The sequence below is a fragment of the Bombus affinis genome, chromosome 13 (genome assembly GCF_024516045.1).
Source record: "Bombus affinis isolate iyBomAffi1 chromosome 13, iyBomAffi1.2, whole genome shotgun sequence".
Taxonomy (NCBI): domain Eukaryota; kingdom Metazoa; phylum Arthropoda; class Insecta; order Hymenoptera; family Apidae; genus Bombus; species Bombus affinis.
Genome location: NC_066356.1, coordinates 6664168 through 6686937, shown reverse-complemented (window position 1 = coordinate 6686937; position 22770 = coordinate 6664168). Strand labels below are relative to the sequence as shown.

At 33.4% G+C, this 22770-nt stretch overlaps 5 protein-coding genes across 12 annotated transcripts in view; 3 read left to right on the top strand and 2 right to left on the bottom strand.

Annotated features, from left to right (window-relative positions):
* The first annotated feature begins 94 nt into the window (after positions 1-94).
* LOC126923462 (hepatocyte growth factor-regulated tyrosine kinase substrate) lies at positions 95-4024 on the top strand. 2 transcript variants are annotated; one of them, XM_050736937.1, is made up of 11 exons: positions 95-365; positions 439-523; positions 773-848; positions 930-1118; positions 1201-1475; positions 1553-1628; positions 1704-1883; positions 1942-2276; positions 2354-2667; positions 2732-3006; positions 3174-4024. In XM_050736937.1, exons 1-11 carry the CDS (start codon positions 329-331, stop codon positions 3747-3749), a joined length of 2418 nt encoding a protein of 805 aa, XP_050592894.1. In that variant the 5' UTR covers positions 95-328; the 3' UTR covers positions 3750-4024. The 2 variants fall into 2 exon arrangements, with proteins under 2 accessions (XP_050592894.1, XP_050592893.1); XM_050736936.1 differs by having other exon boundaries at positions 3138-4024.
* Positions 4025-4316: 292 nt separating this feature from the next.
* LOC126923461 (protein CLEC16A homolog) lies at positions 4317-8727 on the bottom strand. Of its 2 annotated transcripts, none has more exons than XM_050736933.1 (14): positions 8579-8727; positions 8390-8518; positions 8172-8305; positions 7931-8088; positions 7464-7693; positions 7201-7393; positions 6484-7134; positions 6289-6409; positions 6058-6212; positions 5827-5988; positions 5583-5721; positions 5195-5498; positions 4995-5125; positions 4317-4916 (listed from the first exon to the last, which is right to left on the bottom strand). In XM_050736933.1, the coding sequence occupies exons 1-14, from the start codon at positions 8650-8652 to the stop codon at positions 4465-4467; spliced, it is 3033 nt and encodes a 1010-aa protein (XP_050592890.1). In that variant the 5' UTR covers positions 8653-8727; the 3' UTR covers positions 4317-4464. The 2 variants fall into 2 exon arrangements, with proteins under 2 accessions (XP_050592890.1, XP_050592892.1); XM_050736935.1 differs by having other exon boundaries at positions 7940-8088.
* Positions 8728-9233: 506 nt separating this feature from the next.
* LOC126923463 (tRNA (cytosine(38)-C(5))-methyltransferase) lies at positions 9234-10683 on the top strand. Its single transcript, XM_050736938.1, has 2 exons — positions 9234-9400; positions 9550-10683. Exons 1-2 carry the CDS (start codon positions 9346-9348, stop codon positions 10557-10559), a joined length of 1065 nt encoding a protein of 354 aa, XP_050592895.1. The 5' UTR covers positions 9234-9345; the 3' UTR covers positions 10560-10683.
* Positions 10513-12073, bottom strand: LOC126923464 (transcription factor MafG). The gene is made up of 2 exons (XM_050736939.1): positions 11725-12073; positions 10513-11378 (listed from the first exon to the last, which is right to left on the bottom strand). The coding sequence occupies exons 1-2, from the start codon at positions 11749-11751 to the stop codon at positions 11013-11015; spliced, it is 393 nt and encodes a 130-aa protein (XP_050592896.1). The 5' UTR covers positions 11752-12073; the 3' UTR covers positions 10513-11012.
* Positions 12074-12218: 145 nt separating this feature from the next.
* Positions 12219-22770, top strand: part of LOC126923460 (uncharacterized) — a 193333-nt gene continuing 182781 nt past the window's right edge. For 4 of the 6 annotated variants that reach the window (XM_050736929.1, XM_050736928.1, XM_050736932.1 and 1 more), the window contains exons 1-2: positions 12219-12456; positions 13861-13967. In XM_050736929.1, coding sequence (XP_050592886.1) covers positions 13929-13967 — 39 coding nt within the window. In that variant the 5' untranslated portion in view covers positions 12219-12456; positions 13861-13928. Of the gene's footprint in view, positions 12457-13860; positions 13968-16365; positions 16658-22770 lie in introns of those variants that run through there. The other 2 variants (XM_050736930.1, XM_050736931.1) reach the window with 2 other exon arrangements.

Here is a 22770-nt window from a genome sequence, read left to right as displayed (position 1 = left end):
AACTCAGTTAAAAAATAACTTATAGCGATATTTGTTTTTCTAGAACATTGCTGAAAATAAATCATTTAAAAAGTTAAGTCAATTGTCTCGCACCATTCGATTGCACTGGCCGATTGTAATTTACTTTGTGTGTGCGTACGTATGACGTTACTGTGACTCATATAAGTCATATACTCATACTTTACTATATTACAGCCAGTCGAACAGCAGAGCCGTCGATGAGTAGGTGGTTGTTAAATTGAGTTAATTGTTATCTATACAAAAGTATTCAGGAAGATCTAAGCGTCTAAGAAAAATTGCAAATAAAAATCATTCTTAACAGAGCAAAATGTTTCGCAGTTCGCTTAATTTTGACAAATTATTAGGTACGTTTTTGTCGCTTATATCAGATGAACAAGATGTCCGACTGCCGAATTATATTTTGAATTTTTTTTATAGATAAAGCAACAAATCCTTATCAACTTGAACCTGACTGGGTAGCAGTACTTCAAATATGTGATTTAATACGTCAAGGGGATGTGCAGTAAGCGAATATTATTATTTAGTCCAAAGTTAACCTTACTATTTCTTAACCATGATGAAACAATGACATTCTCAATTTACTGTGTATATGCAGTTATTTTTCACATATTTTTCATATTTTGTAAAAGTAAAAAACTGTTTTAACTTTTTCTTATTTATTGTTCCATATTGTATCATAATGACAGAAATAGCATTGTGCCGAAGTATAGGTTAATAATGAAATCAAGTTTTAATTTTTTTATGTGTGCAGACCTAAAGCAGTACTTGCAGCCATCAAAAAGAGAACAACAAATATAAATCCACATGTAGCTTTATATGCTCTATTGGTGAGGAAAAATAAGACTAACTGTCTGAGTAAATATCTTGGAATTATCAGTTGCATTCTAAAAATATTATTCCCTGTATAGGTTTTAGAATCTTGTGTCAAAAATTGTGGTACGCTTATACATGATGAAATTGGTACTAAGCAATTCATGGAACAACTTAAAGAATTAGTAAAGACAACGACTTATGATAATGTTAAACTTAAAGCTTTAGAATTGATTCAAGCCTGGGCACATGCCTTTCGAAATAGTCCTAAATATAGAGCAGTGCAAGTATGTTTAATAAATGTGTTTTAATTATGCTTTATTTTAAATAATATAAAATGTTAATATTAATGGAACATGTGCATATTAGGATACACTTAATATTATGAAAGCTGAAGGATATAAATTTCCCACTTTAAAAGAAAGTGATGCTATGTTTATTGCTGACACTGCCCCAGCATGGGCAGATGGAGATGTGTGTCATCGTTGTCGGGTATCATTTAGTATGGTACAAAGAAAACATCACTGCAGAGCATGTGGTCAAGTATTTTGTAGTCAATGTTCGAGTAAAGTATCCACACTGCCTAAATTTGGAATTGAAAAGGAAGTTAGAGTGTGCGAAGCATGCTATGAAAAAGTTAATAAGTATGTATTAAATTTATTTTTATGTTACACTTTTATTATTTTATCTATATTTTTAATTCATTCATTTATTTCCACAGACCATCGACTGCTCAAATTAAAGAGGGAGATTTGCCAGCTGAATATCTCAACAGCTCTTTAGCTCAACAACAACAAGTATATAACTATATAAAAAAGTTAGAAATTAGAAAATATACATATATCGTAACATATAATATCCCATATTAATAGGTACCTCCCAGGAAAACGGCAGCAGAGCTACAAGAAGAAGAAGAACTTAATCTTGCCATAGCCTTAAGTCAGAGTGAAGCAGAACATCAAGAAAAAGAAAAAAAACGGGGAAGTCGTACAACAAAAGTAAACCCACCCAGCACACGCGTTGCAAGAGCATCTTCTCCACCACCATCACCTGTTAGTTTTAAATAGCACAAAACTTTAATAGAAAAGTACTATGATTTCAATTTTTCAGCAAGAAGAGACAGAGGTTGATCCTGAGCTTGCAAAGTACTTGAATCGCAAACGTTGGGAACTAAGACAAAGTGCATTAGAAGAACATAGTTCTAGAACAGATGTTACCAGTCCTTCTGCTCCTAATATAAGCAGCCCAATGCCACAAAAAGTTATAATTGTTAAACAACAAAACGGAGAAGTTGATACTCAAATGGAAGAATTTGTTAATGCTTTACGATCTCAAGTTGAAATTTTTGTTAATAGAATGAAAAGCAATTCGTCAAGAGGCAGATCAATTGCTAATGATAGTTCTGTACAAACTTTGTTTTTAAATATTACTGCTATGCATTCAAGGTTTGTTTTAAACATTTTTTTTTTTATGTACATAATATGATATAAAATTCTATAATACAATAAACGAATTCTTTCAGATTATTGAGATATATTCAAGAACAAGACGATAGTAGAGTATACTACGAAGGTCTTCAAGATAAATTAACACAAATGAAAGATGCTAGAGCTGCCTTGGACGCTTTGCGGGAAGAACATAGAGAAAAGTTACGAAGACAAGCAGAAGAAGCTGAGAGGCAAAGACAAATGTTGATGGCTCAAAAATTGGCGATTATGAGGAAGAAAAAACAAGAATATTTACAATACCAACGTCAACTTGCTTTACAAAAAATCCAGGAACAAGAAAGAGAAATGCAAATGAGACAAGAACAACAAAAGCAACAGTATATAATGGGTCAGTTTAAATAAATAACGCACAAAATCGTAAAATGATTTTTATTTTATTAAATATATTTTAGGTGGCTATCAAGCTGTCTCTGGTTTTATTGGACCATCTCAAGGTTCACCTGTTCGACACGTCCAGTATGAAACACCAGGAACTAACTACAACCCTATGTCACCAACAAATCAGGGATTTATGTATGGACAACCTACTATGAAACAATATCCTATGCAAAGTTACAATATGCCACCTCATGTAATGGGGCCAATAGCTAATCAAGACCAACAGCCAACCGATGCTGTTCAGGGGCATGAAGGAATGGGCCGAATTTCTGTTTCTGGCCCAGGAATGGTTAGTACAACTTCAAATTATATTTAAACGTATATAATTCTTTTTTCGGTACTTCTATTGAGTTCCTTAAATAGTTCAAAACATTTTGAATCATATGTTTTATTTCATTATTTTCTACATTTCTTTTGAAGATGTCTCAAATTACAAATCCCATACCGCAACTTCAGCAGGCAGGTGGACATCAGATGGGACCGCCACCACAAGGTCCTCCACCAAGTCATATAACGCAAACGCAGCCGACACCGGTGCATTTGCCACCGCAACAGGGTGCTCCACAAATCACACAATCGGGACCACCAACTCAGATGGGTATACCTCAGGTACCACAGAGTCATATGGGTCCTTCACCTGCACAAATAGGACCTGGAGCTCATGTCCCCACTGGACAAGTTGTTGGTTTGCCACCACAAATGGGACCTCAGCAACCGTCTACGATGTCAGGTCCTCAAGGACCCTCGATGCAGTCTCATGTTTCAAATACACCTATTTCATCCCAAGGAACAGGAACTATCCAAGTACCTCCTGGAACTACGATTGCAACGATGTTAACATCGAATCCGCCGATGCAAGGTCCTCAAGGAGCTAGTGTACCGACAATGCAAGGTATGGCCCAGGCCCCGGTATCTCAAGGACAACAATTACAGTACCAACCATCAAATTCTCTACCAACTGCATCAAATGAACCCACACAAGTGAAAACAGATGCGAAACCAGAAACAGCAGAACTAATTTCCTTTGATTGAAAAAATTACGTGTAATTTTGCATACCAATTTTGATCTTAAATTGACATTGACTGTTTCAATTTAATATGATGATAAAATTTTTACGCTGTTTATTGAATTGGCAAAAACATAAATTTTTAAAACTATTATCGATAATTCTAAAAATACTGATTTAAACTTTGCAATTTATCAGTGAATAATGATATTTTACAGTATATTAGGAAGAAATGGTTATATCATTATTGGTATTTATTTTAAGTTATAGAAATTCTCAACAATATATACACAAATCAAATATATGTCTTTCTTTGCATAATTTTTAAATATATATCTGATAAAAGGTTATAATACCTAAGTAGCAAAGGCATACATTTCATGTATATGTATCTAAATGTAATGTATGTACAAAATATTTATATGTTACATAGCATAAAAGTGAAGAAAACTAATTTCATCTATACCTGACCTTTTGCTGGATATATTGTATATGATCTTATTTTTTTTACAAGTTTAATTTTAAAATATTTTTTCCTTGTGAAAATCGAAAAGAAAATATTACGAATCACGAGATTTAAAAAAATGTTACATATAGTAAAATCCTTTATTATATCAATCAAACATCTTTTATCTTTGATCAATATTGCATTTACATTCTTATTTTTTCTCTTTTCTTTGCTAATATTTCTGAAAAAATTTTCGTGTGACCTATATTTTTTTAGAAATTTGTTTTCGCAATCATATTGTCTCCACTTGACCCTTTCTACGTGGTTTCACTTCTTGCGGACAGGTGAACGATGTCTCTTCCGAATGTTTTCTGATCACAGTTGATGGCTCGCCATTAGCTGAACAAGTAGAAATTTGACTGTCTTTCTTTTCTTGACATATGTGTGATATATTCAATCCATTAGAAGTTAAGGATGCTTTTCGAATTCGCATATCTTCTAAAGGAATTTCTTCGCTTCGTGGTCTTGGCATCTTCGGTGAATTATCTCGAGATCGCAATCCATTTTCGTGACTTTTTTCATTTGACACAGTATCACCGCGTTTCGGAGTCGATGACGAAAGACCGGGGGTAGGTCTAGCAGCATTTTCTCTACGCATTTGTGCTGCGAATCCAGGAACTTTATTTACGGTGAACATTGGACGCGGCAGATGTTCTTTTGGTCTCTGAGCACGTCCTACTAATCCTGAAATTAAGATGTTATTTAATTCTTATAATTCTTTTAAGTCTCATCAAACTAATTTAGTATTGCAATATATTTTACGTTCATGTCGAAAACCACGTAATGCATAATTTGGTGGTGTCGTGGCGTGAGGTATACTTGTAGGAATGTCGAGTAGTCTTGCAATTTGATTCATTTTCTTCTGGCGTGCTTTTATTCTTCCTTTTGTTAGCCTTTAATTAAAAGCAAATTTACTGAATCACGTTCTGATAATAGATATTAATTACATCATACAAGTTTACCTTTGTTTCGCGGCCATACATCTTATATGATCATCGAAAATGAATTTTGTTGATAACAATGGAACACGATTGCCAGTATTACTGCTTAAAGGTTTATAGATTGTCAAGTGTAGACATCTAGAATCATCTTTGTCACCTGCAACTTCGATATCTTGTAGAAACCCTACCAATTTTGCCACTCCCCAACCTAGTTTACTAGTATCAGGTTCAACAAGAATTAATTGCACAATGTCGATAACTAAAAAACGACGAATTTTCTGGCCATCTTTCCACACAACTGTACATGCGATTAAATCGCTATTATCTATATAAAAAAATAATCAGGATTTAGTATTTATAAATTCCTGAATATTTAATTTAGAATTTGCTAAAACGAAATGACTTTTACTTAAATCAAGAACGTTGTCAACTTGAATACAGTTGATCGGATTTGTTAGTGGCAACTGTGTTTCTACTTCCATATTAAGGGTCAGTGATAGATCTCTTATTAAAAAGAATACTCGTATGGCGCGTCGTGCTCTTTCAACCTATGCAAACATTATTTTTGTTTCTTATTAATAGGTTTAACAATTTGCATTAGGTTAACAATATGTATTATCAAATAAAAGACTTTATCTCCAAAAAATATTTACATCTCCACATGGTAGTCTTTTAGTAAATTCGATACCCGTCATTGGAGTTCCCGTTGGCGGTAATAGAACATTACTGTCCATCATTAACCATTCAACATTCAAAGGTCGTTTCTGGATTTCGCTATATTCATCTTCAAACATATCTAAGAATATGTCTTCGCTCTGAAAATAGAAAACTAATTTTTTTACAATTTGTAATATTTAAAAAGAGAGGAGACAAATATAACACACCTTATAAAAATTCTTTAATAGCGATGTGCTTTGTTCTTTGGCTGCTTCAATTGCTGCCAAATGTGAATCTTTTAACATACTTTGACCTTCTGACATTACTAATTGTATTAACAATTTAATTGTCAATTCCAAAGTAACAAGTCTCACTCTAGCATCTGACAAAAATATTGTTCGTAAAAACGTAGATTATTATTTTTGAAATTAAAGAAGATATTCTGGAAAATGACTCACTTGTTTGACAACTTAATGTTATGATATGAATCAGTCTATCTATTAAAATTTCATTATATAAACTTGTAGTTGAATTTCGTGAATTGCATAAAATTGGATCCAAAGTTTTACGATCTATGCCCTTGAAAATGAATTTTATTAGAACAACAGTTTAGAATTTTATTAGATACAATAATTTGAAAATAGTTTTCTTACCTGATTATTAGCTAAAGCATAAAGTAAACACAACGCGAATAGAGCGGCATAATCGTTTTCTGTGCAAAATAAGGAATTTAAAATAGTTTCTAAGAATGGCTTATTTGATAATGATTCAGTTACATTTTTTTGAGTTTGAGGTGTTAAAGGAGTTTCTAATGCTAATCTTTGCTCCTTTTCTTCATCAGTAACATTTAAATGTTTGATTTCTTCCAAATCTTCAGCTGGAATATTTATATCTAGTTGTTGTGAACTTATAAGTACTGATACACCTCCTGTTGAAGCAGTATCAAATGATGTACTAGCATGATTTGTTTCTGAAACATCTTCACTTCCATTTTCCACGTTATCCTTTTCTTCTTTCAAATTACTTTCTTCTTCACAAAGTTCATCTGACACTGTCAAGGATTCACTTAAATTTTCTAAAGACTTCTCTAAACTTTCTCTCGGTGGTGAAAAAGCAATTGGCTTATCCAATGAAATATCACCATATATTTCAAGTACTTTACTTGCACCTGTTTGTATTGTTTTTAAATCTGACAGCAGCATTACTGCTGCTAGTGTATGTACAAGAGGACCATGAGAAACTATTAGAAATACTTGAGAAAGTAAAAATAAGGCTACAACAATGCTCACGTGTTTTCTGTCTTCCTATTAATCACAAATACAAATTACTACTATATCAAGTTATTATATACTTATTAATTGGAAACATACCTGATTTTGGCACAGAAGATTTTTGTGTCTCATAAGTGAGTAAACATATAGTGGAACTAATAATTTATGAAGCAAGTGTTCTGATAAAACTTTATTTAAATCAGATATATTTAAACAAAGAATGTCATTTAAATAATGTAAATGATCTAAATGTTCTGCTACTAAATCTGATAATCTGTTTTGACTTTGATGACTGAAACACACATATATTATGAAACATCCTCTGAATATGATAATTTAAATTATATTTGAAAATGACTTACTCAGCATCATTTCTAACACAAGTGTCAAGCTCTATAATGTGATTACCAATAAACCATACAAGATTGCTGAAATAGGGTGCAGCAGTGCGATCTCTTATAAATGCTAGCATGGAGGCATCTTCTACTCGATATACATTTAAAGTTAAAGTTCGCACTGCTATACGAACCATTCCTTCGGAGTGATTAAAAAATTTAATTGCCTCCGTATACAATGGAAAATCATTGGTGTGCTGATAAAAAAATCAAATTAAAACACATCCTCTTTTATGTGCTAAGTGCAGAATTTAAATAATGATGATGACAATGAAGATGAAATAATGACCATAGTAAAAAGCACATCATGAATAGATTAAATTATATCTATAATTAAATTTAAAAAAAATATATTAAAGGCAGCTACTATTAAAATTAATGAGCATGAGATTAGCAAAAGTGAAATAATAAACACAGAGGATTATCACGTGTACCTCGTTTACCTCATTATAAAAGAAGTGAATGGTATGTGCATTTAACTTCAAGCTTAAAGTCTTTAAAAAGCTGATGTAATATGCCATCACTTCCTCATCGCTAAAGTCAAATTTGTGCACTATTATACTGTTCACATGATTATTACTAAGTAAATAATCTGGAAATAAATATTTGAATTGGAACTTTGCTAGAAGAGAGATCAATTAAAATTATAATATATAGTCTTGATAATAAACTTACATAAAGATGTCTCATTACGTATATTTTCAAATAATATATTTAAGGTCTGCAATAACTGAACACATACATAGCTTCCGCATTTTTGTTTCATTATACGTAGGAAAAATGAAAGCATATTCTTTTCCAAAAAGAAACTAGTAAGGAATATAGATAGTTATTGTTTATTATACATGAAAAGAAAAAAAAAGTTAAATAGCATCTACTTTACTAATGCTTACTCAAATACACTGCTATCATTTTGGTCACCCCATATTAAAATTTCAGCTATAGAACGAAGAGTTTCTACTAACAAACCCCTATTATTTTCTGACACAGTTTGATTTTTTGATAGTACATGATACAAGTACCTATATATAACAATGAATAAAATTTAGACAAAGTACAAATTTAAATATATATATACATACTTAAGATGCTCTAAAGAATGAGGATTTTTGGGCTTCCAAAGCCCTCCTCCAAACCAGCTCCGACTTCGAAACATTTTTTAGTAATACAACTGCATTTGGGTGGTGTCTTGCATTAAATTCATATTCCTTTTGTTTCTTTTTGTCACTTTTTTGTTTGATTAAAGTATTATCACCGACATTTGTTTATGTAATTAAAATTATAATCGTGTAAGGCTTATTTAAATATAAATTAAATCTTCATAAACGTTAAAAAGATTGTCGAAATAGCAATAAAATTTAACACATTGTTCAGGTTAGAGTTATTTTTCCATTATGCATTTTAATTCTTCATCTAATTATCAATTATTATATTTCCATATAAAATGCATTCACATTATTGTACATCTTTCCAATTGCACAACAAACAAATTATCGAAATAATGTCAGTCACGTACGTTCAATTTTACACGACGCAAAACGAAGACTACCCTCCATTACTGAATAGTCAATGGAACTATACGTTAGGTTAGTTAGTGTCGTTTGTTATTATTATTTATAATTTTGTTAAATACTAAAAGAACGTGTTTGTTATATAAGGAAAAAAATAGAATCTTTTTAACATTTCATTAAATTTTGTATAAATTATATGAATATAAACGAACGAAGGTTATGATAAAGTAAAAAGATTTCAACATGATTTCACAATAAAGTGTGTTGACAAAGAGAAAAATATATATTGATATTGAATCATCTGTAAATATTAAAATAAGCCTGCGTGATTCACAATAATGAGAGTTTTGGAATTATATAGTGGTATTGGTGGAATGCATTATGCTCTTCAAGGTAACCTATTATACTGCTATTATACTGCTATTTGTTGGTTATATTGTTTAACAAAATTTAACCTTTACTTTCTATCAAGTTGTTTATTACAAAAAAGATATTATGTCTTAAATAAAATATATAATTACTACAAAAAATTTTATTTTCAGAAAGTGGTATTAATGGAGATGTTGTTGCGGCAGTTGATATAAATACTGTTGCAAACAGTATATACAGATATAATTTTCCAAATGTATTGCTTATGAATTGTAATATTCAGTCACTTTCTGCAAAACTGATAAATGACTTAAATATAGATACTATATTAATGAGTCCTCCATGTCAACCTTACACAAGAGTTGGACTTCAGAGAGATATATCGGATAATAGATCATCTTCGTTACTTCATGTTCTTTCATTGATTCCACAATTGAGAACATTAAAGCATATATTGCTTGAAAATGTAAAAGGATTTGAAAAGTCTGAAATGAGAAATGCAGTATTAAAATGTATGAATATGTCTGGATTCAATTATAAGGAACTAATTCTAAGTCCTTGCCAATTTGGTATTCCAAATACCAGATTCAGATATTATTTATTGGCTAAAAGGAAGGATTCTGAATTTTGCTTTGATCACTGTATATTAAATTTTAATCTACCAGAAGCTGTTTTAAAGGCCTTACCAGGAAGTAAACATAATTTATTATTAGAAGGTGCTAAAACAGATAAGAATTGCTACAAATTAGAAAATATTTTAGAAAATGTTGATAAGTCACAGTATTTAATTCCTAGAAAGTTGTTACAAAAGAGAGCTTGGTTGTTTGATATAAGAACATCTCAAAGTGATGGTTCTTGTTGTTTTACAAAAGCTTATAGTCATTATGTAGAAGGAACAGGTTCTGTATATTCTCCATATACAGAAGAAACAATCCAACAGATATTTTTAGAAGCAAATAAGTATGGCAAGCAATCATTAGAAGCATCAGAAGTTTTACAAAAATTAATGTTACGATATTTTACACCTAGAGAAGTGTCTAGATTAATGTGTTTTCCTGAAGAATTTAAATTTCCAGAACATATAACATGTAAGCAAAGATACAGACTTTTAGGAAATTCAATTAATGTATATGTAGTTAGTAGATTAATATTTTTATTATATACTGAGAAAAAAATTACATGACATTCACAGAAATGTAGTTTATATATATTTTTAATAAAAAAAATGTTTTATATTCCAAAACGAAGTTACAAATTTTTAACAGAAAAAATACAAAGAAATAAGTATAATAGGTAAATGAAGTTTCTATAATAACATATTTAGTTTTTGACATAAATACAGATCATTCATGACCATCTAAGTGCTAAGTGGTTACAAATGTTAGCATTTACATAATTTTTGTACTTTAATCATTTACAATTATTCATAGTAGTATAATCATTGTTAACCAAGTATCATTGCAATCATTGCTTTTGATTAATATGAAGCTCACATTCCTCTTAATTCTTAATACATACTTAGAAGTGCTAGTAATTCAGTTTTTTGCATTGTGTAATTTTGGTATAAAATCGTTCAATACCCAGTAATGTTATTGCTTTTATGTTTAATAGAAAACTCTAGTATGTTTAAAATATTTTATATAGTTTCTAGTTCAGGTGGGATGTGAATTTTTTTTTCTATTGCAAATTTTTTTAGTGCTTGATATTTAGAATGCCAAGATTCAATTTCTTCTCTCATATGATTATTGTCCTCCTGCATAGCTTCCATATCACGATATTCCTGTGTCTTTTCTGATTCTAACTCATCTTTTTGTTCAATTCGTTTGATACGACAACTGGCTGCATATCCTCTGTTTTTCAATGTGCGTCTACGTTGTTTCATACGAACTATTTCTTCTCTTGATAATCCACGCAATTTCAGCTGCCTGTTTAAATCTCTAACTGATATAGTCACTAGTTCATCGTCACTAATGTCTAAACAAGGACCAGGTGATAGTGGATCCTACACAAAAATTGATCATAATTTTTCATCAATTTCATTTTATGATAAATAGATAAATATTTACTATATGTTACGTAGAATTACATAACATGTAAATATAAAAACAAATATTTTCTTAGATATTTCATAACATCATAAGTTATTTAGAAATGACATATTTTGTCCTGTTTTCTTGTGAATAATCATGAAAAGGCGTTTATTTACGTATTGAAAAATTAGCTGTAATTATCTTTTCGAGAGAATTATAATTGACAATCTGCTTTCTTCTACGTCATATTAATGGACTTTAAAAACATATGATGCACTGATTAAAGGAGGTCGTGCATTATACAGAGAGGCAACGTACCATCTTTATAGATCGTTTTCCATCCATGGATATATTTCTCAACTGATTCTTTCAAGTTTCAGCGTCGAGAAACCACCAAAGTTTTGATTTTACTCTAGCTTTCACGCTTTGAAGAAAAATTTGCTTAGTCATCGTAGAATCTGATGCTGGTCAGTTCACCATTTAATTGATGGTAGGTATCTTTCTAAAAACATGAACTTTGTTCAGGAAAGATCTTTTATAGATTACTAACAAGCACGTCAACATTTTATTGAAAAAGAATATAGATCTCTATATTCTCTATATCATAAAAAGTTTGAGAACGATATTTGATTTCGAAAGAATTAAATATTATGTCTATCTTTTAAACTCTGTAGATGGCGCATCATGACACTAAATAGGATATGCTTTCACTTTAGTTGACTTAATTCTCAATAGAGGGTTACCAAATTATATATTTTCTCCATAGTTGTTACATGAATAGAGTTTCCTACATATATAGAATTTAAATACATTTTGTTGAAACGGATTTACGAGTGGCGAAGATCGCTGCTAAGGCCAAATCTTCACCGTTGAAACCTAACCCCAATCTAGTTTTTACGTTCTTTTAAGAACTCTGTTGCATTTAGTCATTGTGATATATATCACAATGATGAAGAAAATTTGTAATTTTCTATGTTCTTCTGGTTTTCTCGCCCAGTCCCAGATGAAAAAATGCTCGTCTTCATTAAGATGAGGAAAAGGGTATTCTCGGTAAGTCCGTTTCTTTTACAAAGGTAACCTGAATTTTTTAATTGTTATTAACTAAACCGCAGAGTTTTATGCGTAGATTTCATATAACGTGAAAAAGTATATAAAATATCCAAAGTATAGAGTTTTCAAGAATATTTGATAGATAAACAATTTTTTACATTTTTTAAATTTGTATTCTCAAAAATATGAATTTGCATAAAAATACATAGTCTAATTATCTTTTTATTAATAAAATGTTATCTATAAAATCATAATTCTTGTTTTAAGATTGGAACATAGATTAAATTTTGTATAAAGAATGCATAGTTTCATTGGAATTTGTATCGATTATTGAAATTATTTCTATGTTGATTTGTCTCGTTGAATTTTATTTTATGTGTAGTAGATACTTGTAACTATTAAATTAAACATAAATGTTCACGTAGTACTTCCGGTTTTTCAATACTGTAGGTGGCGTTCTATCAACGCGTTCTTCGAATATATTCTTTTAATACGACATTAATTTTTTTTATTTTCTTCGGTATTTATCTATCATTACTCAATTAATACAATATTAATGGAAAGTGAAATATATACAGTGTTCTTCTTAAACACATAAATGTGTCACGTAAGGAAGTAAAAATAGCGATTCAATCTATGGTGAATGAAGTACCCAGTGTCGTATTATTGGCGCCATCCATGAATTCTTGCATGCTGGTTAGGATAACAAATAAAGTAAGTTTTCATTAAATAAACATAAACGAATATACAGCCCTCGTTACTGTATAATGAAAAATAAACGAAAGATCGGCAGTTTTGCAAATGTGAACGTAATGATGTGTATTTATAAAACGAATAGGGAGAATTGGAATGGAAAGGTCAGTTATCGAACGTGTATAAAGAACAGAGTGATAGATTAATTTAGCTTGATGCAAATGATTAATGCAATTAGTGTTTCATACTATAGGAGTCTATTTTAAGCTATTGAATCAAGATCCTATGCAATTTATGCATGTGTTTGTATGTTTTATAATGTATTTCACATACATATATACGTCTATCGTGACTGTTTTTATCGAGCAGTATAGGTTAAAAATTTAATAAAACAAAATTACGAATACTTAGGTTAAGATTCATTTGAAAATGATTTCTCACGTTTTCAGAGGGTTCTATATGTATTTATTAATTACTAAGTAATTTTTTATTAAATTCATTAATTGATAAATAATACTGAAATTACTACAGTACATTAATTACTAAATAATACAATAGAATAGAAAATATAATAAATACAACGAACACGTGTGCAAAATAGAATATTTTCATGGGGCATACATTACATTTTTAATAAAAATTTTTTATTATTCAAGGAAGAGAGGGTGTCAGTGCTGCAGTAATGCTTACTAACTTGTTTTTCTGTTCCAGATCCGGAGAATGGCTATTATCTTCTAGCAGTAATTCAATAGCTGAGAAAATGACAGGACTGGAGGAAGATGATAGGACGAGGAGGGCGACGCTACGAAGGATGGGCGGTAAGAAAGAAAATATTTATCATGTGAAAATACAGATGAGCTGTCGCTAAAGAAATATATCTATAGATTTATAGATTTTATGATAAGCGCAATTGCAAGGCTTATTATATCCCTTAATATCGTCATGTTCTACTTTAATTAATATAAATCGGAAAATTCTTGAATCAGTCACGTTCTTAAATTGATCGTTATTCGCGTTAGGTGAATACCTTTTACGTTCTCCACAAATGTAGACCAGTTTAGGCTTTCTTAGGATTCAACGACTTGTCGCATTGCGGCTGATCCAATGTCAAGGCATTTCGCTTCGTTCCCGAAATCATTTGCAACTGCAGTGATTGACTCGCGGCTCATAAATGCTTCGTTATCGCGAACAGGGCAGAGGTATGTATAATTTTCTTGATAGGATTTGGGAAAGATGCCAGCGTAATGGACAAAGAAATCCGTGTCTCGGGAGATTAATGAAGGATGGCATAAGATATAAACTAGGGAACATCAGATTGAGTAAAAAGGGAAGATGTACTCTGAAAAGGAATTTTATTTTTACAAAGATTTATCATCTTATTGTTCAAAAGCATTTGTGATTCTTATAATAGAAGGTAAACGAATAATTCGAAAAATTCTGGAATATTGCTTTCAGATATTGGGAATATTATCGGGAAATTTTGTGTTGCATTCGTGAACAAGGAGTGATGTATTTGATGCGCCGATGAGTCAACAGTTTGACTAATACTAGTCTGGTGGGTGTATAGAAATCCTCTCGGATCTGCGGGCTTTGATCGTCATGCGTTTCTAAATTTAATTGGCACGGTACATCGATTTCTATTCAGTACTGTTGACATAACCGTAAGTCTCGCTGGTATAAATTGATGGATGTAGTTTCGACTTAGTATCAAACGTCTTTCATAACATTGCAGTTTGTTTAAACGGGAACGTTATTCTCAGAGCTTTACCTTGCAATTTGACTTACTGTTGTGCCATCAATTTACTATAGCCGTTAAAAATCCACACAGTTTGTAAAACAAGCCTTCTAATTTCCATATAGAGTTGGTTGGTCATCGGTACAATGAATAATTCTGTCCACACGAGATAATAAATAGATAACAGAAACGACTGTTCGATTACTATCTAAATTAATGCTATTAATCCGTGAGGTCATGGTGTAGCATTAAACAGCTTATTCGTCGCTGGTCGAAGTTCATTAGCATATACCAGATATTCCGCACAGTATCTTGATCTGCGTGGTACGCTGTCGCCGTTAATCCTTTACAATCATATTCGATTTGACTCTGTATCATGATATCCTTCCTCAGCTATCAGTTTCTCGCAGGCCTCATAATCTTTTGCTTTTCTATAAAATTTTCATGAATTCTATTTTCGATCCTCTAAAAACTACCATCAATTAGAATAGTGTAGATTATACGCTTGTCGCAATAGAGTAAGATTCATCAGTATCCAAAACGACCGTAAAATTAAAATGGGATTAAAATGCCCTATCTGTTATTTTGCAACATCGAAGAAAACCCAAGTTTTATCATTTTATTTTTATCATCTCTGTTTTTCTTCGAATTTCAAATATTTTGTAATTATCCTATTAGGTCGTCCGAAAAGTTTCTTTCTTTTTATAAGGAAATAATGGATGCACAACATTTTTCGTTTTATATTATTGCGTATGATCCATTTTGTTCTATCAAGATAAAGATCACAACGTTTGACAGATTAGGTTTCATGTTTGTATAAAGATGCATCGTTGTAAAAGACGGGTCTGTAAAAGAAAGACACTTTTCGGGCAACTTAATATAACGAATCAAATGAAGCATATACGATTATTATTAACAGACAGCTGATTTATTACTAACGTAACAATTAATTAAACAACAGTCGTGTCTCGTTGAAACGCTAATGAAATTTCAATATATTTTACGTAACACATACAATATAAAGCTTTGTGTGCTAGATATTCAAATACTTCCGTGAGCCACTACGCCTTGAAAACTTAAAAAAGGATACTTACGTAAGATTTTACATATCATCTAAGAGGAACAGGCTCTTGATCGTCCTTAAAGCATCTTTAGAGCAAAGACGACATAAGCAGTTTCTATACTAAATATTCGAATACTTTCATCGAGTCACAATATCCTGAAAAATGAAAAAAAAAGCCAGAACATTTTAACTAACGGGGGAGCAGTAAGCCTGATCGGTTTGAGCGTTTTCAAAGCAAAGAGGATTCTCTAAAGTAGACGAAAGTTTTAGATAGCTGGTCGAGTTTACACGTTCCTTGATCGTCATCATCATCCTCCTCGTCGTCGTCGTCGTCGTCGACACACCAGGCGTCGTGTCGTTTCGACGTCCTCGGTCGTCCTCGGACTTGTTCGGGCGTCGCGCCGATGTTCCGTCGCGACGCTGCTGACAGTCGGTGGCCGAGCATCGCGACGCGCGCATCGTACAAGCGTGCTACAATTTTCATTCGTAACACGCGACTTGCCTTTTTTTCTTTCACAAAAGAAACAGAACGCGAGAACGTAACCGCCGTCTCGATCGTGATAACGCGTTTCCGCGCCACCGTTTTCGTTTCCCTCGCCCGATCGTCGACGACCGGGAACTACGTGGGACGCAGGGAACACGCTTAGCCGCAACTCGAAACTGCAGAAAATGCACAACACCTGCTGTCTGTCACGCGGACAACACTGATGGTCTGTATCGTAAACGTGCGTGATAAGAAAAGAATATTCTCTCTCGAGAATGTCATCGCGAGAACCACGTATAAACGTTGGAATCCCTTAGATCGAGCTTAGATCGAGGGGGTGATTTCATTCGAAGCATCCAAGGGGTGGAAATTGCGGGAATACGAGGTTGACGAAGGGAATACCGTGTTTCTTTATAAAAATAGTCGTTAAAGTGCTCGGGGATTTTCTATCTACGCAAGCAGAATAATTTATAACCACAAAGATGACGCTTGGGGAAAGATTCTTCTTCGTACTCGTTTTATTCTTTTCTTTTTTTTTTCCCCCCATAAAATTAATTGCCTCTTTTCACTAGTTTTTGGTAACGCAATTTAGAGGCGTTCGTGGATAATAAACGAACTTACAAGCGCATGCACAGCTATCTCGAATTAGCAGGGGTGAAATATTTCGCTTCGAAATTCGGATAATTCGAGTAGCAGCAAGCGTCGAGAGAAGCAGACGTATAGCTCTCATTGATGTTTCCGAATTAGGTATTAAACAGCTGTGTGTTTGAAGATTCCGATTGATTCACTTTAACGAACAACGTACGTTCTGTTCTCTGTCCACGTTTATGTTTGCGTTTTGTTCTTGCCGATATTCAGTTGAATGGAGCGCGTGAACGACAGAAAACAGCGTGGCGCAGCTCGCAAAGAAAATTAATTGGCCCCGGCAACACTTTTCGGTACTTGGAACTTTACAAATCGTCATCTCTTCTGAATTTCCTGGCGTTTTATGCTTTTTTCTGATTCGAAGTGTCTGTTTTTCCAGTAGCGAGGGAAATCATTCGTACGCGTCGCAGCAGCGCGCTCTGTTTATCTCTGTCGAAATGTTTTTATGCGAACGTCCTTGGAAATATAGTAATTCCCTGTCAATCCGATGTTCATTGATGAGAACGTTGTAGGTTCCGTCTTACGCAAGTTTTCACGTGTTATTATGCCTCGGATTTCCTCGAAGCTTTTCTTGTCAACCTGCTGGTCGCGTCGATTCTCGCCGAGAAAGCAATATCGCACATTTACGTACAACGAAGGCAAGCTAGTGCACGATGTTTCTCGCAAGGATCGCCCACATATTGTAATTTTAATAGCTATTTCAGCGTTATGTCGTTTGCCTGATAATTCGAATGAAAACAATGCAACGTTGGAACACCATCGAAGATAGTCTAACAATAAACAGAAGTCGTCGATGTTTTGTTTCCCTGTTTGAACAGACCCGTACGTTTTCGTTTATTTGGATATACACCGAATCAATTAATTTGCAAAGCTAACGAATCATTATACCGCATTCAACTGTATTCAACAGCGACATTATCATTTATCTTTCTCTATTAAAAATTGGAACTTTTGATTTGCCATTTCGTAGAATAAATCTGGATCATTTAAATCTGGACCTCTCTCTTAAGAAATTTGCCCCCACCCCCCTCTCTCGTTATGTTCGTTGATTCGTCTAATTGTACCTTGTTCTCGTAATTAGTTCTTTCAACATCGTTAGCGCTATTTTTCGAAATTCATCTCGTTACGGTTCCCTCGTTTTATCCTCTCGTTTTATCCTCTCGTTTTTCTCTTCTGGTCGATGTATTTCATTTATGTGCTGTATTTTATTACCGAGATAGTCGTAACAATTTGCAATGACGATTAAATGCGTTTTCGCGAAAGATTATTATAGACGATAAATTATATGTATGTCAAGTTGAAAGAATTTTCCTAAACTATACCACGTTCAATTTCAAACACATTTATTCCTTTATTATGATGCCAATTGTTCTTTTGACTAAATGCCTCTTGTTTCCTATTTATCTCCGGTTACAAGTTCGCTGATGTTTTATTTACGATTGTTCCTGAACTTTCACCAATATACATTCGTCGGAAGCAAAACATTTTTACGATGCCTCTCGTTGATTTCGTTCAAGTTGCGCGTTGACTCACGGTATTCTTTTCTTTTTTCCCCTGTTCCCTCGATCCGTTTCAATCGTCAGACCGTATACCCTCATCCCCGATAATTGCAGAAATCTCGTTAATTCTAAAAACGTCTCTCTCTTCATGGTTCTTTAGCAGCGACTGTATTAAGCTGCCGATCTCCGAGTTTTCTCTGTTTGTGATTGTTAATTAAATTTGGTTTCACAATAGCCTACTTTTAGAACTTTCTAATCGTTCAGCCCGTTGAAAGGGTATAAATCCTCATTTTTTAGTTGTTCATCTGCATGTTGAAAAGTTGCTTTCTGCTCGTAAAATTTTCTTTAATTTATTCTTAATCAAATTTCATTCCTCGATGATCTGCTTTTATAATTTTCTAATCATTTAGGGCCAGTTAAACATTCATGAATCTCTTCCTTACGATTGTTAATCAATTTCAGGTGCAGAATTTCTTTGCTTTTAGAATATTCTAATCGTGCAGTGTGTGTTAAAAGCGCGTGAATTTCAATCTTTCGGTTGCTTATTCTCACGTTAAAGAGCTTTCTTTCTTTGCAGCTGTTTTTCAGTTTCACGATTTTTCCACTAATCGTCCAGTTCTAACTCTGACGATTCTAAAACGACGAATTTCGACTTTTGGCTTGCTCGTTTCTATATCAGAAAGTTTCTTTTCCTTCTTTAACGATCGTTAATCAAACTTAGCTTCATAATGTCTCTGCTCTTATAATTTCCCAGTTCGTAAAAAGTAGGAAATTTCGATCCGCCAGTTGCTCATCCTTCTAACTCTAATACTGACAAATTTCTTATCTTCGATTGTTGATTAAATTGTTAATCAAACTTAGCTTCATGATATCTCTGCTCTTATAATTTCCCAGTGCGTAAAAAGTGGGAAATTTCAATCCTCCAGTTGCTCGTCCTTCTAACTCTAACACTGAGAAATTTCTCATCTTCGATTGTTGGTTAAATTGTTAATCAAATTTGCGGCGAAAGCGCGTTAAATTGTGAAATATATTGGCTTGCTCGATGAAAGAAACTTCAACGCGTTATGTAAATGTGATCTGTACAATACTTGAACTTGCTGCCGAGCCAAATGTGTCTTAACCGTGAAATTCGTTAGTGGGTGCCCTTTCCATCTCCGTTTCCAGTTTGGCCGCGCCTTCGCGATAATCCGCTGAACGTGCCCACTTTATTGCTCTCGATATCGATAGAAATCGCACATCAGACGGGCTAATGGAGTCCTTGAAATCGAACGTCCTTATTTCGTCGTCAGTTTAGGTTGGCAAATATTCTCGGCCGGGTTTGTGGTGCGAAAAATTGGACGAATCGTAGATCTCGACTTGTTTACGAGAGCGACGATAACGTCCCGATAGGAAGAAATTTGTGATCGGTGTTGTTTCGTGACAACGTCGCCTGCGCCAATCTCTGCTTGGCTTCGTGTTGTTCTAAAATAAAGTAACAAAAGAATTGGGCAAAAGAATTAATGGATCCTGCTTAGGTCTTTGGTCATACTGTTAATGATTTTTTTGACATCTATATCGCCTTTCAAAAATAAAACGACCATTGCTTCGTTTTATAGCATTCGCCGGTATTTCGTTCAAAATAATGTACGAAACTATCGTTGGGAAGTATCAGCGCTGGAGCCATGAATGTTTAACAAATGGATGAAATAAATTCGAGGCACGTTTGGTCGGATTAGAATCAGAAATTCGCGACAACCGTGGATTCGGGCAAGGACACCGATCGTTACCCGTAGACAAAGGACGTTATCGGCCAATATGTAAAATAGCACGCGTGGAAGTGAGAGACACCATTTAAGGGATGTTATCTTCGTGAATGATATTTCCTATGGGACAGCAAATTTCTTCTTCTCCATAAAATCGTGATGTTATAGGTAACCTCGTGTATTCTCGTTATACAGATCTAATTGTTTTCCAGGTGAGCAAGACTCGATAAAGGGAAAGCTAAACAAACCTGGACCTCTTTTTTTTTACTAAATATAGTCTCTTTCAAGATATTTTGCTGTCAGTGTGAACAAATGTTACATACGTACGCGACTACAAATCTGTTTTATGTATCGCCAGTGGTAATTAACGTAAATCGAAAAGGATCGACGTATCTATCATCTAAAATATATTTAAAAGGTGCGAATAGAAATATGTTCCCAGTAGTAGATAATTCTTATAGCAAGTCAAAAGGAATCTATCAATTGCTACTCCTTCCTAAAAAAGGCATATATAATTTTCAAAAAACATAATGTAACTAAATATGTTAATTAACACGCATTAATACGAATTATTTTGCGATTAGCGCGAATAAACATTGCATGGACGAACGTGAACCTGTTTTATCTTTTCTCGGTAATTAATGAGAATTTATTCTCGTTGGAAATTATTCTTCCACACGTTTGTCCACGTACGTATCTCCTCGTTTCGGTCTTCGCTTAAAATCTCGCGATAAATTCCATTGGAAAAGCGGACCGAGGCAAAGAATCCTTCTTCGTGGTATCGGTAATCCTGGTTCAAGGCCGAGACGTTGCAACGATTGCCAGCAATTTATCGGTTGGCTGCGCTATTGTCTTTCCCCCCGTGGAGATCTTTCGATCCCTCTGGAGGATCGTTTCGACCGCGACCGCGCTCGAGAGCATTTTAATTTCGCTCGTTCGGAATTCTGAACAATTTCTCCGCTTCTTGACGACCGTATCTGGATAATCGCAGTGTCGGTGTGCCGATCGATAGTCGCTAGATGGTTGAAAATTCGAGGGAACGGGCGAGGCCTCGGCAATTTTATTCGAGTCGTCGTCGGAGAACGCGAAAGTCAGCGATTTCACGATCAAACCGACGACGAGGGTTGAACGTTTCCGCGAGAGAAATAATGCAGAACGACGAGGTCGGGGTCGGTTAAAGATTTCGCTGTTGCGATTAATTGAAGTCTGGCACGAGCCCGACGTAAAGCTCCTTTGGCGCCACGATTTCTGTAGTGCAGCGAATAATACCGTGCGAATTACGCTTGCAGCAGGTTTATTGTGACGATGGATTGCAGAATTTAATGAAATTTATCGCTCCGCGTGGCAAGTAAATCACAAGACAATGAACTCGAGATCGAAAGCTATTTTTTTTAGTTTTCCCTTGAAATATAATTGAGAGATACGTGATAGTTCATTGTGTCAAGTGGTGGTGAATATATTTCGCTGAATGGGAAATTTAAATGGGGATTTCAATGGGAATTTTTCTGTCGACATTTTGCGCGTGTATTGCAAAAGTGTTACAGTTGGAAGCAATTCAGTTTTTTGTTAGAACATGAAGATCGTCGAAAGAGTTCGAGGAATAGAAATGGAAAATTAGAAAAATAATATTTGATCCTTGTTTCGTAGAATTTGTCCTTTTGTCAAGATTATTTATTCGGTAGATCATTCTTTTTATACGCTACCAAATATTTACAAGTATTGGTTTGTCTGAAAAATTTGTTAGTTGAGTTGTGTTATTTTTTAAATACATGCGTAATATGTGTATTTATTTACGTTTCAGTAACATTCGCAAATTTGTTTAAAGACAAAAAATAATAAAAATTGGCCGTGGTGAGAAAAAGAATCTTCTCCGCGATTTTAGACATTCCGTTTGTTTGATATAAGAAAATCAAAAAGATTCCGAATTCAGAACTTGGGAGAGAGACAAGTAGATAATTAAAAAATTTAAAGCTGGGTTTAATCTTTATGGGCTTTAGCTTCACGACGCATCTTCTGAAAGTATATCCATAATCTGGATACAATTCTTGAGATATTATAGAATCCAATTAAAATAAAAGTAATTTATAGTTCTTTATATTGGTAAGCATTTTTTGATTAAATTTTGAGACATAGGGATTTGCACATATATTTATAAATCTGTTTTCTCCCAGAAAATACAGAAACAGAAAATTTGATTTTTTCAGATACAGCAGAACGCTCCCTTAAATATCTATAGAGATTAATTTTTAATTTACAATAGGATACCACCCAAAATATTAACAAAGATTAACTTTCAAAAATTTACAGAATATCTCCCCAAATGTTTATAGACATTAATTTTTAAAAATTTACAATAATGAACATCGTCAAATATTCATAGAGATTAAGTTTTAATTTACAGCAGAATGCTTCTCTGAATATTTATAGAGATTAATTTTCAATTTGCAGTAGAA